Source organism: Coregonus lavaretus (genome assembly GCF_964263955.1).
Source record: "Coregonus lavaretus genome assembly, chromosome: 4".
Taxonomy (NCBI): domain Eukaryota; kingdom Metazoa; phylum Chordata; class Actinopteri; order Salmoniformes; family Salmonidae; genus Coregonus; species Coregonus lavaretus.
Window position 1 is genome coordinate 45,746,186 of NC_139991.1, and position 13,847 is coordinate 45,760,032.

General features: G+C 45.4%; 1 protein-coding gene across 1 annotated transcript in view; it reads right to left on the reverse strand.

Moving 5' to 3' along the window:
- Nucleotides 1-13,847, reverse strand: part of unc13bb (unc-13 homolog Bb (C. elegans)) — a 99,714-nt gene that overhangs the window by 46,984 nt on the left and 38,883 nt on the right. Inside the window, exons 9-10 of the mRNA XM_084159865.1 lie at nucleotides 4,768-5,079; nucleotides 4,548-4,638 (exon numbers count right to left, since the gene is read on the reverse strand). Coding sequence (XP_084015991.1) covers nucleotides 4,548-4,638; nucleotides 4,768-5,079 — 403 coding nt within the window. The remainder of the gene's footprint in view (nucleotides 1-4,547; nucleotides 4,639-4,767; nucleotides 5,080-13,847) is intronic.

Sequence of the window (13,847 nt, forward strand, 5' to 3'; positions counted from 1 at the left end):
CCACAAGTTTCCCATAATTGTTTGCCAGACGTTCACAAGTTGCCGCAAATTTACCGCAACAGTTGGCCACAAAACTAATTTGCATGTGAAAATATGAGCTCGCTGCAAATTTGCAGCCGGTTTGCCAGAAGCCTGTTTTTTCGGTAAGGGCTCACGGTTCCCCACTGGGAGTAGATGTTAAGTGCGTCTCCAGCCTGTGGATAGTATGCAATGAGGTTATTAGCAATATACATTCAGGAGGGGTGTAAGAGACTGTCAGGAATTAGATATCCACATCCATTAACCTTCTATTTAAATGACCTGTTTTAGCCATTTCGTATCATACTCCATTAACTATGACAATCAGAAAATAGATGGGGACAAAATTAACAAATGTTGAGGTAAAATACACATTGACTATCTAAATGTGATTTAGACACCAATTACTTTCAGCAGCAGCTCCTGAAGACCATTACTGGCCCATTTAACCTAGCCAGCCAGTGGCCCATATAGTCTGAATGGCCAGTGGCTCATCCTCCGCAGTAAGCTGTCCAGACTACGGAGAGGGGGAGGCAGCTGGTAGGAGCCTGTCTGGGTAATTCTGACAGTCACTGAAGTGCCCCAGAGCAATGTCTTTTCTCTCTTTCCTTCATGGTCTGCAGCCTGGAAAAAAGTCTGGCTTGCTTTGTTCGTTTACAACTGATCGATTGGCCGCTCTTTCTTTTCTTATTCAGGCAACAGGAGCAAAGTTGTCCTTTTCATATTTGTAAAAATACTGGACTATATCACATTACTCTTATGAAAAGCAAATGTTCTATTAGCAGTACATTTCCCTAATAAAAGTCAGGAGCAAACATTCTCTTTATGTAGTGCAATATTGAATGCAAACTTTATGCAAGAACACCATTTCTATAGATGCATATCATTCAATAAACCTTACCTCATAAAGGCAGAAGAAAAGTAATAGTATACTGTAACAATCTGATGACTCCATGCTCAATAGATGACAAGCGCAAAATCGTAAAAGTAACCATGGATTTTTTTTCTTTAGTTAAATATCTCCAGGTACGTTTAATTCCATGCTCTACATTCAAAGCACATCCGACTGGTCGTCTTCACCCAGATTGACAGACGCAGGGGAAGTGTTGTCTCTCTCATTCCAGATGTACAAACACAGGAAGGGCAGGAGCGACGAGTGTAGGCTCACATGACAGTTCATTCCCAGTTAAATATCCCTCCCTCCCCTCTCTCCTGCTCTTTCGTGCGTTCTCTCTCGTTCCCTCTCTCTCGTTCTGTCCTCTGGCGACATATTCCAGCACAAAGCTAATCTGAAGCTGTGAAAATGCCAGCTCTCAGTCTCCCTCTTCATTTCCCCCTCTTTATCTGTCTCCTCCCGCTGTCCTCACTCTCTCTCTCCGTTTGGCTGTGCGCCTACTCTTTTGACTTCATAACACACATACAGTGCCTTCAGAAAGTGTCCACACCCCTTAACTTATTCCACATTTTGTTGTGTTACAAAGTGGGATTAAAATGGATTTAATTGTCATTTTTTGTCAATGATCTACACAAAATACTCATGTCAAACTGGAAGAAAAATTCTAACATTTGTAAAAAATTAGAACAAATAAAACACTATCTTTAGATAAGTATTCAGCCACCTGAGTCAATACATGTCAGTCTCACCTTTGGCATTGATTACAGCTGTGAGTCTTTCTGGGTAAGTCTCTAAGAGCTTTGCACACATGGATTGTACAATATTTGCACATTCTTTAAAAAAATCTTCAAGCTCTGTCAAGTTGGTTGTTGATCATTGCTACACAGCAATTTTCTGCCATAGATTTTCAAGACATTCAATGTCATCTTGGTAAGCAACTCCAGTATACATTTGGCCTTGTGTTTTAGGTTATTGTCCTGACAGGTGAATGTCTCCCAGTGTCTGTTAGAAAGCAGACAACCAGGTTTTCCTCTAGGATTTTGCATGTGCTTAGCTCTATTCCATTTGTTTTTATCCTAGAAAACTCCCTAGTCCTTGCTGATGACAACTATACCCATAACGATGCAGCCACCACCATGCTTGAAATTATGAAGAATGGACTCAGTGATGTGTTGGATTTGTCCCAAACATAACGCTTTGTATTCAGGACATAAAGTTAATTTCTTTAGCACAGTTTTTGCAGAAAAGGTTGCATGTTTTAGAATATTTGTATTCTGTACAAGCCTCCTCCTTTTCTCTGTCATTTAGGTTAGTATTGTGGAGTAACTACAATGTTATTGATCCAGCCTCAGTTCTCTTATCACAGCCATTAAACTCTGTTTTAAAGTCACCATTGGCCTCATGGTGAAATCCCTGAGCGGTTTCCTTCCTCTCCGTCAACTGAGTTAGGAAGGACGTCTATCTCTTTGCACACAGTCCATGCAACTTATGTGACTTGATAAGCACATTTTTACTCCTGAACTTATTTAGGCTTGCCATAACAAAAGGGGTTGAATACTTAGATTCAAGATATTTCATTTTTAATTAATTTGTAAACATTTCTAAAAACATAATTCCACTTTGACATTATGGGGTAGTGTGTAGGCCAGTGACACAATCTAAATGTAATCAAATTATTCAGGCTGTAACAAAATGTGAAGGCACTGTACATGACACACACACACACACAGTCCTTACGAAGCTAATATCCATTCTCGAATGTGTGAAAATGTGTTAAGATGCTTTGTAGCACCCAATTATATATTTTTTACCTGTCCTTTCTGACACCTTTGACTGATTTAATGACTAATTGTAATTTATTAGTCTTGTCAGGATGCAGGCTTGTCTTAAGTGCCTCCCGACGTCCCATAATAAATAACACTTACTGTATATGGCTTTCACCTTGCTCTACATCTCTCCTGTTGCCTTCCATCAGCAGGTGTTTACATGGCCATCTCTCTACTGGCCCTATAGCAATTAGCATAATGGAACCAGGCTGCATGGCTTAATTAATGGAATGCACTTCAAGACACTGCACAACAACTAACCTGTTCATTACGACCAGCACTGGTCTCTAACCGCGGATCAATTGGTGGAGTTTGATTGATTAATTGAGTGAATACTTAGACAACTACAGCTGAAACCAGTCCTCATACTGTATATGAACTGTCTCCGACCAACAGACTGGCTTCAATATGACGATATCTGACCATAATCTTTCAATATAAAACCTCAAGGCAGCTCCAACCCAGCTACCTACATCACAGAGAATCAGGATAAATTGAGGTTGACAGAGGTCATTCCATTTTTGATGTATTCAATTTCCTTGAGCGACAGTTTGGAGATACTGGATTGGCCGCCCTCTCATTCAAATGAGTCCTAAGCACCAAGTCTACTATGTGAAATCAACACGGTTTCTGACAGTATTTCTCTGGCAACATCTCAGCCCATCCAATTCCCTTGTACCTTTTTACATCTAACTGGGTGTGCCAGTTATTATTTCCGTATGTGCAACACTTCCCCACTATCCTTTCACTCCCCAAGTTAGCATCTTCATCACAGGATAAAGCATGGCCTACATTTGCTCTGCAAAATACGCAAAAGAAAAATGGGATAAACAACATTGAAGCTGTACTTTATTCCCCTCACACTCGTTCCCTATAACTCTTTCTCTCATTCAGTTGTTCAGTCTCTCCCCTAGGCTCAATTCACCACTCCATTAGCTCAGTTGCTGCAGAGGGATAGATACATAGACAGGGAAGATGACAACGGGGATCATGGAACAAAATAAATAAGTAGACAACTGTTTTTCAGTAGATATTTTGTACATCAACATGCTTACTTATGAAATACACATAATTTGGTTCTAGCTTGGGTTGTATTATGGAAAACACTAATCTGATATAGCACAAGAAGACGAGAGGCTACATTTGAGAGGTCCTTTGTTGTGTGAGAGAGCGATTCATTCCTGAGTTAGCAATCCATTAATGATAATTATCCACCTCTGAAGCGCAGGGCCACCAGGTCACGTGTAACTTCACAAAGAGAAGCCAAGCCTACCTCTCACAATTACATGGTGTCAGGATGAGAGGTGAAATTAACTAGAGGGGGCTGAAGAGAGAGAGAGAGGGGGTTGGAGAGGCAGAGAGTGCAGGAAATGGAAGGTTGTACATTTCCCAGAGTAAACTGTATACTGTACTGAAATACCAAGCAGAGTAACACATTATTCTGGTTGTTCGAGAAATTGATATGCAACAACATAACTCCCAGTAGACCTTAGAGTGATGATCTAGCTGCATGTAAAACATGAAAACCCCTCTGGTACCTCACTGAGGGAACACCCAGATAGCACCAACAGTCAACACAGCCATTGATATTTTCACTCAACCAGTAAATAAGTAAATCCATCTGAATAGATACTTTGAATAAGCAATATAGTTTGCCAAGTTCAAACTACCATAGAGGTGAAACTCAACCATGCAGATGGGGACACAAAACAAATAGGTAGCAGGATAATAAAATGGTGGTTGCAAATGTGTAGTGGGTAAAAGATAAGAGGAAAGGACCGACAAGTTACATTGAGATAACTTCCTACCTCCTGCAGCTGTACCCTCACTTTGTTAATGGCCTTCAACCAGCGTATTCTGGATGGAGAGAAGGGCAAAGGAGGCCCATCGTCGTGGAAACTGGTGTGTGGGGTGAAAGAGAGAATGACCACTCACTAATACTGTACTTGTAATATTTACTGCTTGAAAATGTGGATGCTTATCTAAGTGTTTGAAATGTATGACACTTGCTGGAACCCAAAGACTCACCTTTGCAGCATTTTATTGGACCTTTTCTCGACTGGGTGGTCCAATTTCTTCATAGAGCCATTTAAGCTCTTCCCCACATCCAGGGAGGGTCTGTGCAATTCCTCCTGCCCCAAAACATAGTGTCCATTGCTGGGGAGGTGTCCGTTGGTGGGTTGCTGGCCATTGGTAGAGGGGCGGAAGCTAGTACTGTGGTAAGAGTGGAAGGACTCTTCCAGCCCTGAGCCTGCAGCACTCTCCTGGCCTGTCTCACTAAGCTGGGAGCTGGTCTGGCTCAGGTTTCCAGAGGACCCAAAGCGACTACTTTCCACCGGACTGGAGTGGTGAAAAAGGGGTAAGGGAAGAGACTTAATATTAGAATAATAATTGTTGTGATGAAGAACAACACTTTGAATAGTGCAACTGGTTGGGCTCATTAATTGGATACAGGCGTTATTACAACTAGTCTATAGTTTCTACTGAATTGTACACCATTTTAAAAGACATCTCACCTTACAGAGAGAGAAAAAAAAAAGGTTTAGCAAATTAAAATGAATACACCAATTTCCTGAAATGAAATTGAATGTACCAAATTCTCTCAATTTGTCTGTATTTCTATTTCTGGGGGACAATGAGTTACTGAAATCTCTAATTTGATCAAACTGAATGGCAATAGGGAATTCTGTAAGGTTAGACTTTCTTTTGAATGCATTCATAGAATTATAATTGCAAATGTAATTAATCTTACGTTAGGAGTTCAAGAGTAAGAAATATTTAGCTTATTATCAGTATACCACGATAGGTGTAATACACTTCACAAATCAACCACCAACAACACAAGGCTACAGTAGCACAAATGCTAAAAACAAACACGGTTAAAGGAAAGACACAGAATTCAGTGGGGTGGATTGCGGAGCTGGACCCGGGTTACTCTCCCCAAAATATCAATGCATCATAAATGGTGTTGGGGAAGACCATTTATTATGCTTCTACTGGCCTTTTAGCACTCAATAGGTCCTTCTTGGACTGGTTGTCCAGCTGCACTTCAGAGGTGGGATCTGCAGAGGGGGGTGGTTCTACAAGGCTTTCCTTCTCCTTTTGGGACAGGGATGCTGAAGGATCTACCTCGGGTGTGGAGATGCAAATCTGGGGTTTGGCTAAGTCAGGGGGACCTACCGAACTTTGATCACTTGTCTCCTTGGTTGGCTTATCATTAGCTTTGGGCTGAGTGGTAATAACTGGACGAGCTTGTGGCTTGGGAGGTTCGACAGGGGCCCCCCAGAAACCTCCTAATTTAGCCCCAAATAGAGAGGCAGTGGATGGTTCTTGCTTCTCCTCCTGAAACAGGCCTGCAGACATCGTTTTGAATCCTGAGAACAGACCACCACCTGCTTCTGCTTGAGGCATTGTGGGAAGGGCTTTGGGAATTGTGGGTGGAGATGAAAACATGGATCCAAAAGACTTTCCAGCATCACTGGTTCCTGACATAAAACCCCCAAACAGGGACTTGGGTGCTGGCTCTTCAGTCTTAGTCAACTGGTCAGCTTGGGGAATCTTCTGGGTACTTTCCACTGGTGGGCCTGATTTGTCAGTTTCCTTACTCTCAGGCTTTCCTACAATTACCATGGGCTTCTCATGTATTACTTCTCCTTCCACAAATGCAGCCTTATCTTTTCCAGAACTGGACTGATCATTCGTTGGAGGTTGTTCTGATTTCGAGGGCTGTTCTGTTTTAGCAGGTTGCTCTGATGCTGTAGGGATTTCAGCTTCTTTTGATTGACAGTCCACAGCTGAAGCAGGACGTTTCTCAATCCCTTGACCCTGGGCTACTTCAACAGCCTTACCATCAGGTTTGAGGTCAACCGACTCCTGAGGTTGAGTTTTGGTGTCAGATTGTCTTGGTGCCTCAGACAATTTTGAGTCTTTGTGCAAAGTAACTGTGCCCATGTCTCCTGGCTCTTTTATTTTGTCAGTGCTATCCACTGGGGTGGTGTCAGGGGCAGCTGTTGATATTTTATTCTCAGGGGGTTTTGCTGGTGCTGTTTGAGGAGTAGTTGTAGCTGGCTGGGGAGTGGACCCTCCAAACAACCCCCCGAACATAGAAGCTGCAGTTTGAGGAGTAGCTGCGGGCTGGGGACTAGACCCTCCAAACATACCCCCGAACATAGAACCAGCGGTTTGCGGGGCAGCTGTAGCTGGTTGGGGACTAGACCCTCCAAACAACCCTCCCAACATAGAACCCGCAGTTTGAGAGGCAGCTGTAGCTGGCTGGGGACTGGACCCTCCAAACAGCCCTCCCAACATAGAACCCGCAGTTTGAGGGGCAGCTGTAGCTGGCTGTGGACTAGACCCTGCAAACAGCCCTCCCAACATAGAACCTGCAGTTTGAGGAGTAGCTGTGCCAGGCTGGGGAGTAGACCCTCCAAACATGGAGAGAAATCCTGTAGCTGGTGGCTCTTTAGGTGTTTCTGGCTCTTTAAGTGGGGCAGGTTCCTGAGGTGCACCCTTTGGGATGGATTCCTTTTGTGCAGTGGCACACCCAGGGGTAGGCACTGTGGTTGCAGAATCAAGAGCCTCAACCGCAGTGCCATCTTTAGGGGTGTCTCCCAGCTCTTTTATTTTGGCAGTGTCATCTGCTGGAGTGGTATCAGACACAGCTGTTGATATTTTGTTCTCTGGGGGTTTTGTTGGTTCTGTTTGAGGAGTAGCTGTAGCTGGCTGGGGACTAGATCCTCCAAACAACCCTCCTAACATAGAGCCTGCAGTTTGCGGGACAGCTGTAGCTGGCTGGGGACTAGATCCTCCAAACAACCCTCCCAATATAGAACCTGCCGTTTGAGGGGCAGCTGTAGCTGGCTGCGGACTAGATCCTCCAAACAACCCTCCCAACATAGAACCTGCCGTTTGCGGGGCAGCTGTAGCTGGCTGCGGACTAGATCCTCCAAACAACCCTCCCAACATAGAGCCTGCAGTTTGCGGGGCAGCTGTAGCTCGCTGGGGACTAGACCCTCCAAACAACCCTCCCAACATAGAACCTGCAGTTTGCGGGGCAGCTGTAGCTGGCTGGTTACTAGACCCTCCGAACAACCCTCCCAACATAGAACCTGCAGTTTGCGGGGCAGCTGTAGCTGGCTGGTTACTAGACCCTCCGAACAACCCTCCCAACATAGAACCTGCAGTTTGAGGAGTGTCTGTAGCTGATGGCTCTTTAGGGGCTTCTGACTCTTTAGGTGGGGCAGGTTCCTGAGGTGCACCCTCTGGGATGGATTCGTTTTGGGCAGTGACACACCCATGGGTAGGTACTGTGCTTGCAGAATCAACAGCCTCAACTTCAGTACCATCTTTAGGTGTGTTTCCCTGCTCTTTTATTTTGGCAGTGCCATCTGCTTGAGTTGTGTGAGGTGCAGCTGTTGATATTTTGTTCTCAGTGGTTTTTGCTGTTTGAGTAGGTGCTGGGGGTGGACTGGATCCTCCAAACAATCCCCCAAACATAGAACCTGCAGTTTGTGGAGTAGTTGTAGCTGGCTGGGGACTAGGCCCTCCAAACAACCCTCCCAACATAGAACCGGCAGTTTGCGGAGCAGCTGTAGCTGGCTGGGGACTAGATCCTCCAAACAACCCTCCCAACATAGAACCCGCAGTTTGTGGGGTAGCTGTGGCTGGCTGGGGACTAGATCCTCCAAACAACCCTCCCAACATAGAACCCGCAGTTTGAGGGGCAGTTGTAGCTGGCTGCGGACTAGATCCTCCAAACAACCCTCCCAACATAGAACCCACAGTTTGAGGAGTGTCTGTAGCTGGTGGCTCTTTAGTAGCTGGTGGCTCTTTAGTGGCTGCTGGCTCTTTATGTGGGGCAGGTTCCTGAGGTGGAATACCTGAGATGGATTCCTTCTGGGCATTGGCACACTCAGAAGTAGGTACTGTGGTTACCGAATCAACGGAGCTTGCTTGTGGGGGTGACAGAGGGCCACTGAACATGGAAAACAAGCTTTTAGTGGGTGGTTCTTTAGGCGCTGTAGATTCTGGTTGTGGGGCACTGGGGCCACCAAACATGGAAAATAATCCTTTTGCTGGGCTTTCACTAGCAGATGAACCAGAAAAGAGTCCCCCAAGAATAGAGCTAGTCTCTGGTTGAGGTTGAGCTTGTGGTGGACTGGGCCCAGATTGAGGTGCCTGTGGTGTTGTTGCCTGTGATGGTCCCTGTGGTGGACTTGGTCCACCGAACATTGAGAATAAACTTTTAACATGTGGTTCTGGGGGAGGTGCTTGAGATGACTCGGTTTGGGTCGGTGCCTGCTGAGGACTAGACCCACCAAACATGGACAATAACCCCATACCAGGAGTTTCCTCTTTAGTAGTAGTAGTTGTTGTTGTTGTTGTTGGTGGTGGTGGTGGTGGTGGCGTTCCAGAGATCATGTCTCCAATTTCTCCCATAAAGCCGAACAGTCCGCCTGATGGTTTGGGTGTTGGCTCCTGTTTGGTTTGTCCGGTTGGTGTCATAGTCTGTGATCGGCCTGGGGTGGGGCCAGTGCTTGTATTGGGAGGAAATACTTGTGACATGCTTTTACCTGGTGGCTGACCAGGAGCTGGATGTGGTACCCCACGTTGTCCTCCATCCATTGTTTGTTGTTTCCGTAGAGATGGTCTTGATTGAGAACCTTGTGTAACAACTCTGTTTGGCTCATTTCTAACAACAGGTTTTGGTTGCTGTGATGGAGGAGACTCTGCACTAAAGAAGCTGCCTATTGACCCAAAAAGACTAGAAGCTCCTGTGTCCTCCTGTTTATTTGGGGATGTGCTGCTTGGTAAGCTAGCAATGGAACCAGTTCTATCTTGTTGTTTTGACACTGGTTCTGGGGGTTTAGGGGGCTCTGGCGTTGGCTCCTCAATCAGTAGGGCAGACTTGAAAAAGCTCATAAATCCTCCCTGTGGTTGTTCAGCTGGTTTTTCCACTGGTTTTACAGATGATCTATCTGTGGTGCACTGTGATTGTGGTTGTAGGGGAGAGACAGATTTATTGAGTGAGTCCATAGAACTGGTTGGCACTGTGGGCTGTGTTGGTGGAGCAGCTTGCTGAGACATGGTGGCTTGTCGTGCAAGTCTAGGTTTCTGAGTAACAGTCTGTGGTTGTGCTGGGGGTTGCCCATATTGTCCAGATGTGGGAGGTGTGGGCAGAATTCTAGAAGAGGTGGATGCAGCTGGTCTCTGTTGAACTGCACTCTGAGCCAGAGTTGTTGTAGCAGGGAGATCTTCTTTGATAATCTTTGACTTGAGACTCTGGAAACCTGATGAAAGTATGCTCTTGGCCTGTTGGTCCACCGGGGTAGCCTCAGTCCCAGGTGGTTTATGTTGTTCTCCATTAACACGAGAGGCCAAGCCAGTTCTTCCTTTGTTCAAATCTGACTCAGCGGTTTTGCCAACCATTGAGGAAATGAATGAAGAGATCTTCTTGACTTGCCGATTAGGTATTTCCTCTCCTGGGGTCACTCTCTCTCTCCATTCCTCCTCTGGCGTGTCATCTACATGCCTTACTATGACCCCAAAAGATGAACGCCTCCTTTGACGAGGCTGGTAACAGTTGTTCAAGCGTTGTTGAGAGGAATCTGTGGTGGGGGTAGCATTGTGTGAGACAGCAACCTTTTGAGAGAGAAGTTCCTTCATTTGCTGATTGTTCCAATAAGGGCCTGTCTGATCCCTGTTAGAACACGAAAGGTCTATGACCTCCATATATGGATTCTGATAGGCAAGGCTGGGTTGTCTTGGATCCATCCTGACTTTGTTCAGTCTATATAGTGAGAAATCTACAGCCTGTTCTTTTTGTGCAAGGAAGGAGCTCTCAAACATCTGAGAGAAGCGCTCCAGGTTCAAATTCATGATCTGATTTCCTTTTCTATAGGCAGCAGATAGGTCGAGGGGGGCATTGAGGAGTTGGGGATCACCCTGATCTTGTCCAGGGAGCCAGAGTAGCTCATCCTCATTATAGAGAGGGACTTTAAATCCACATACTGTGACCATTTCATTATGTAGCCAAGCACTTGGGAAGTTAACAGGCCCAGTTCCCAAGGACTCTCCCTCAGGAGCACAAGCATAGACCATCGTACCTGCTGCATCTGTTAGCAGGGCATATATGTATTCATGATCAGTGTAAACAAAGTACCCACAATCCCCATCATCAGCTGGCCACCACATTCCTTGCTCCAAAAGTGCAAGCCATTGCTGGTACCATTCTGTCTCTTCCAAGTACATACAGTCTTCCATCTCTCCATTGGGAGGTTTAAGGTAACTGCGATCAAATGACCTAGTCAAACTCAACTGGCTTTGATTAACCATGCCATGGTCACTATATTGCCAATTAGCTGAATAAGATAGATTAGGTGGATTCTCCTCATAATAGCCCTCATGATATGAAATGCCATTCAGACTATAACAGCTACCATTATCAAAGGAGTTCCATTTACCAAACTTAGCATTACTCCTTTTGATGCTCAAGTTCAATGCACCCTCTTCTTCAGTCCAGTACTCCTTCTGTTCCATCATTTGATTAGTATGCAGATTTCCCAAGTCATCATAGCTGTTCCATAGTTTTTTCTTGGCATATGGATTGCTGTCAACAGTTTTGGGCACCTCTTGTTGGTGGTGCCTAATCGGTTCTTGGTTATAGTCAATTTCATGCCATGGTTGAGGGGAACTATATTGATTATTTATATTTGTGGAGCTACAGTAGAGAGAGGAGTCTTGGAACACTGCTCCTTCTGGTGGCTGTACATAACCCACATCACTTGGGTGATAAGTCTGTGATTGATTTTGAAGCTGCTGCCACAGAATTGATTCTTGGATCCATTGGTTTTCACCATAACTAGAATTGATTCTATATGATGCCAAAAGATCTTGGTAGCCATCCTGTCCAGTTACTGAATATAAGGAATTATTACTTTGATTAAGATATTGTTGGGATGACATCATTGCAGTATTTGGATGCCCTTGTAAAAGGGATAACATATTTTCTGCACTGTAAGAGGTGGCTAATGGGTGGTTTGACTGAAGAGAACCATGGTAGTGCAATAACTGAGGTAAATGGCCGGTGCTGCATGATGTGTAGGATGGTTGGCTCTGAAAAGACCTAGCATAAGTAGCTGAAGTCCTTAAATCTAAAGTCTCACCTTCCCATGAGCCAGGTGCAATTTCTGCAACATTTCTGTTTTGTCTTGGAATGGAGCGACCAAGGAGACCACTTTCTCTCCTCTCCATTTCAGGCTCAGAAGTATTGTTCGCTACAGTGTTGCTTGGCCCAGTTTTGAATATGCTTGAGAGCAAACCTGGGGAGCTTGCAGATTGTGTCTTTGGCTCTGGATTGTGCTTGAGAATTTCTGCTGATTTATGAGTGGAGACTTCATCTGTTGGATTCCTATTGAATAGTCCTGATAGAAAGCCTGGCTTTTTGTCAGCCTCCTCATGGGGTTCATGTGGGACCTGATGTGGTATATGTGTAGATGGCTGAGTTTGCTGTGTAGGCTGTCCAGATGGAGTGATTGTATGATGTTGTATTTGCACGGGTGGCGACTGACTGCGGGCCTCAACATTTCCAGAGGATTTTGTTAACTTGCTAAACAGTCCCGAGAGAACTCCAGGCTGGCTTGCAGTATCTTGCTGTGAAGGAGTCAGATTTTGCCTGGTATTTGACAAGATTACATGTTGCTGTCTTTCTTGGCTGATTGGTGGCGACTGCTGCTGCTGAGGCACATCTTCTGTGGAAGATTTTTTGAATAGCCCAGATAGCAGACCAGTGGATTGACTAGGCTGTTGAGTTGGTTGATTTTGGCTTTGTACCTGTTGACTAGGCTGTTGAGTTGGTTGATTTTGGCTTTGTACCTGTTGACTAGGCTGTTGAGTTGGTTGATTTTGGTTTTGCAACGGCACATTCTGCCTGTTTGGGTACTGCTGTCTAGGTTGATTGAGAGGAGCTTCAGAATGTGTCTGAGGTATTGGGGACTGATTAGTAGATACATTGTCTGCAGAAGCAAACTTAAAAAGTCCAGAAAGGAGACCACCTTGTTGTGCAGGTTTCGGAACTGTGTGTTGTCTAGAGAAGCCTGATTTGTTGTCTAGAAAAGCCTGGTCCCTCAGTGGACCACGGTTTGGCCCTTGTATATTCTGTTGGTTTACGTTCTGCTGATTACAAGGACCACCAGAAGGCAGTTGTTGCTGCTGGAGTGGAGTTGTTTGGGTGCTCAAAACATTATCAGAGGAACCCAATTTAAACAACCCAGAGAAAATACCTCCTTGTTGAGGAGGTGCTTGTTGAGAGGGTGGCTGTTGGGATGGGCTTGGTGCTTGTTTCTGACTGGGGTGATTGCTAGGGAAAGCCCCTTGCTGTTGGCCCTGGGGAGGTTGTACATTAGGTGAAAGGTTTTCTGCAGAGGAAAACCTCAGTAACCCTGTGAGAATACCCCCAGGCTGAGAAGGAGGTGGTGCACTTTGTTGTGGGGGAGGTTGAGGAGGGAACTGTTGAGGATTACTGGCACTAGGAGGTTGACTGTTTGGGGGAACTTGCTGTGGTGGTGGGTTCCCAGATAAGTCACCTCCAGAGCCAAATTTAAGAAGTCCTGACAACAGCCCTCCTTGCTGGGGCTGATTGGAGCCAACCTTAGATGTATCCTCAGTGGCGGCCCCTTTAAAAAGACCTGTAAAAAAACCTTGAGGTTCAGGAGGAGCTTGCTGCGTCCCAAGAGACATTGGTGGTGGCCTTTGAGGTTGCTGCATATGCTGCTGATGTGGAACTGGGGGCAATTGGCGATTCCGGGCCTGTTGCTGACTGAGATTTTCTGGGGGTTTGGAAGCACTGACATCATTAAATTTCATGAACCCAGAGAACATTCCTCCTCCTGATGCTTTTGGAGGCTGTTGGGAAGAGTCAGAGGAGAGAAACTGAAGTTTTAGCTTACTGCCTAAAGATGGCTCCTCCACAGGCTTCTCTGATGTAATATCTGGTGCTGACCCAAATACAGGATACACTGCAACAGGTGGAGGGCCCTGCGGGGGAACAGGGTTAACTGGTGCAATCAATGAGCTGAACGATTTCTTGAAAGGGCTAAAGAACCCTGAAC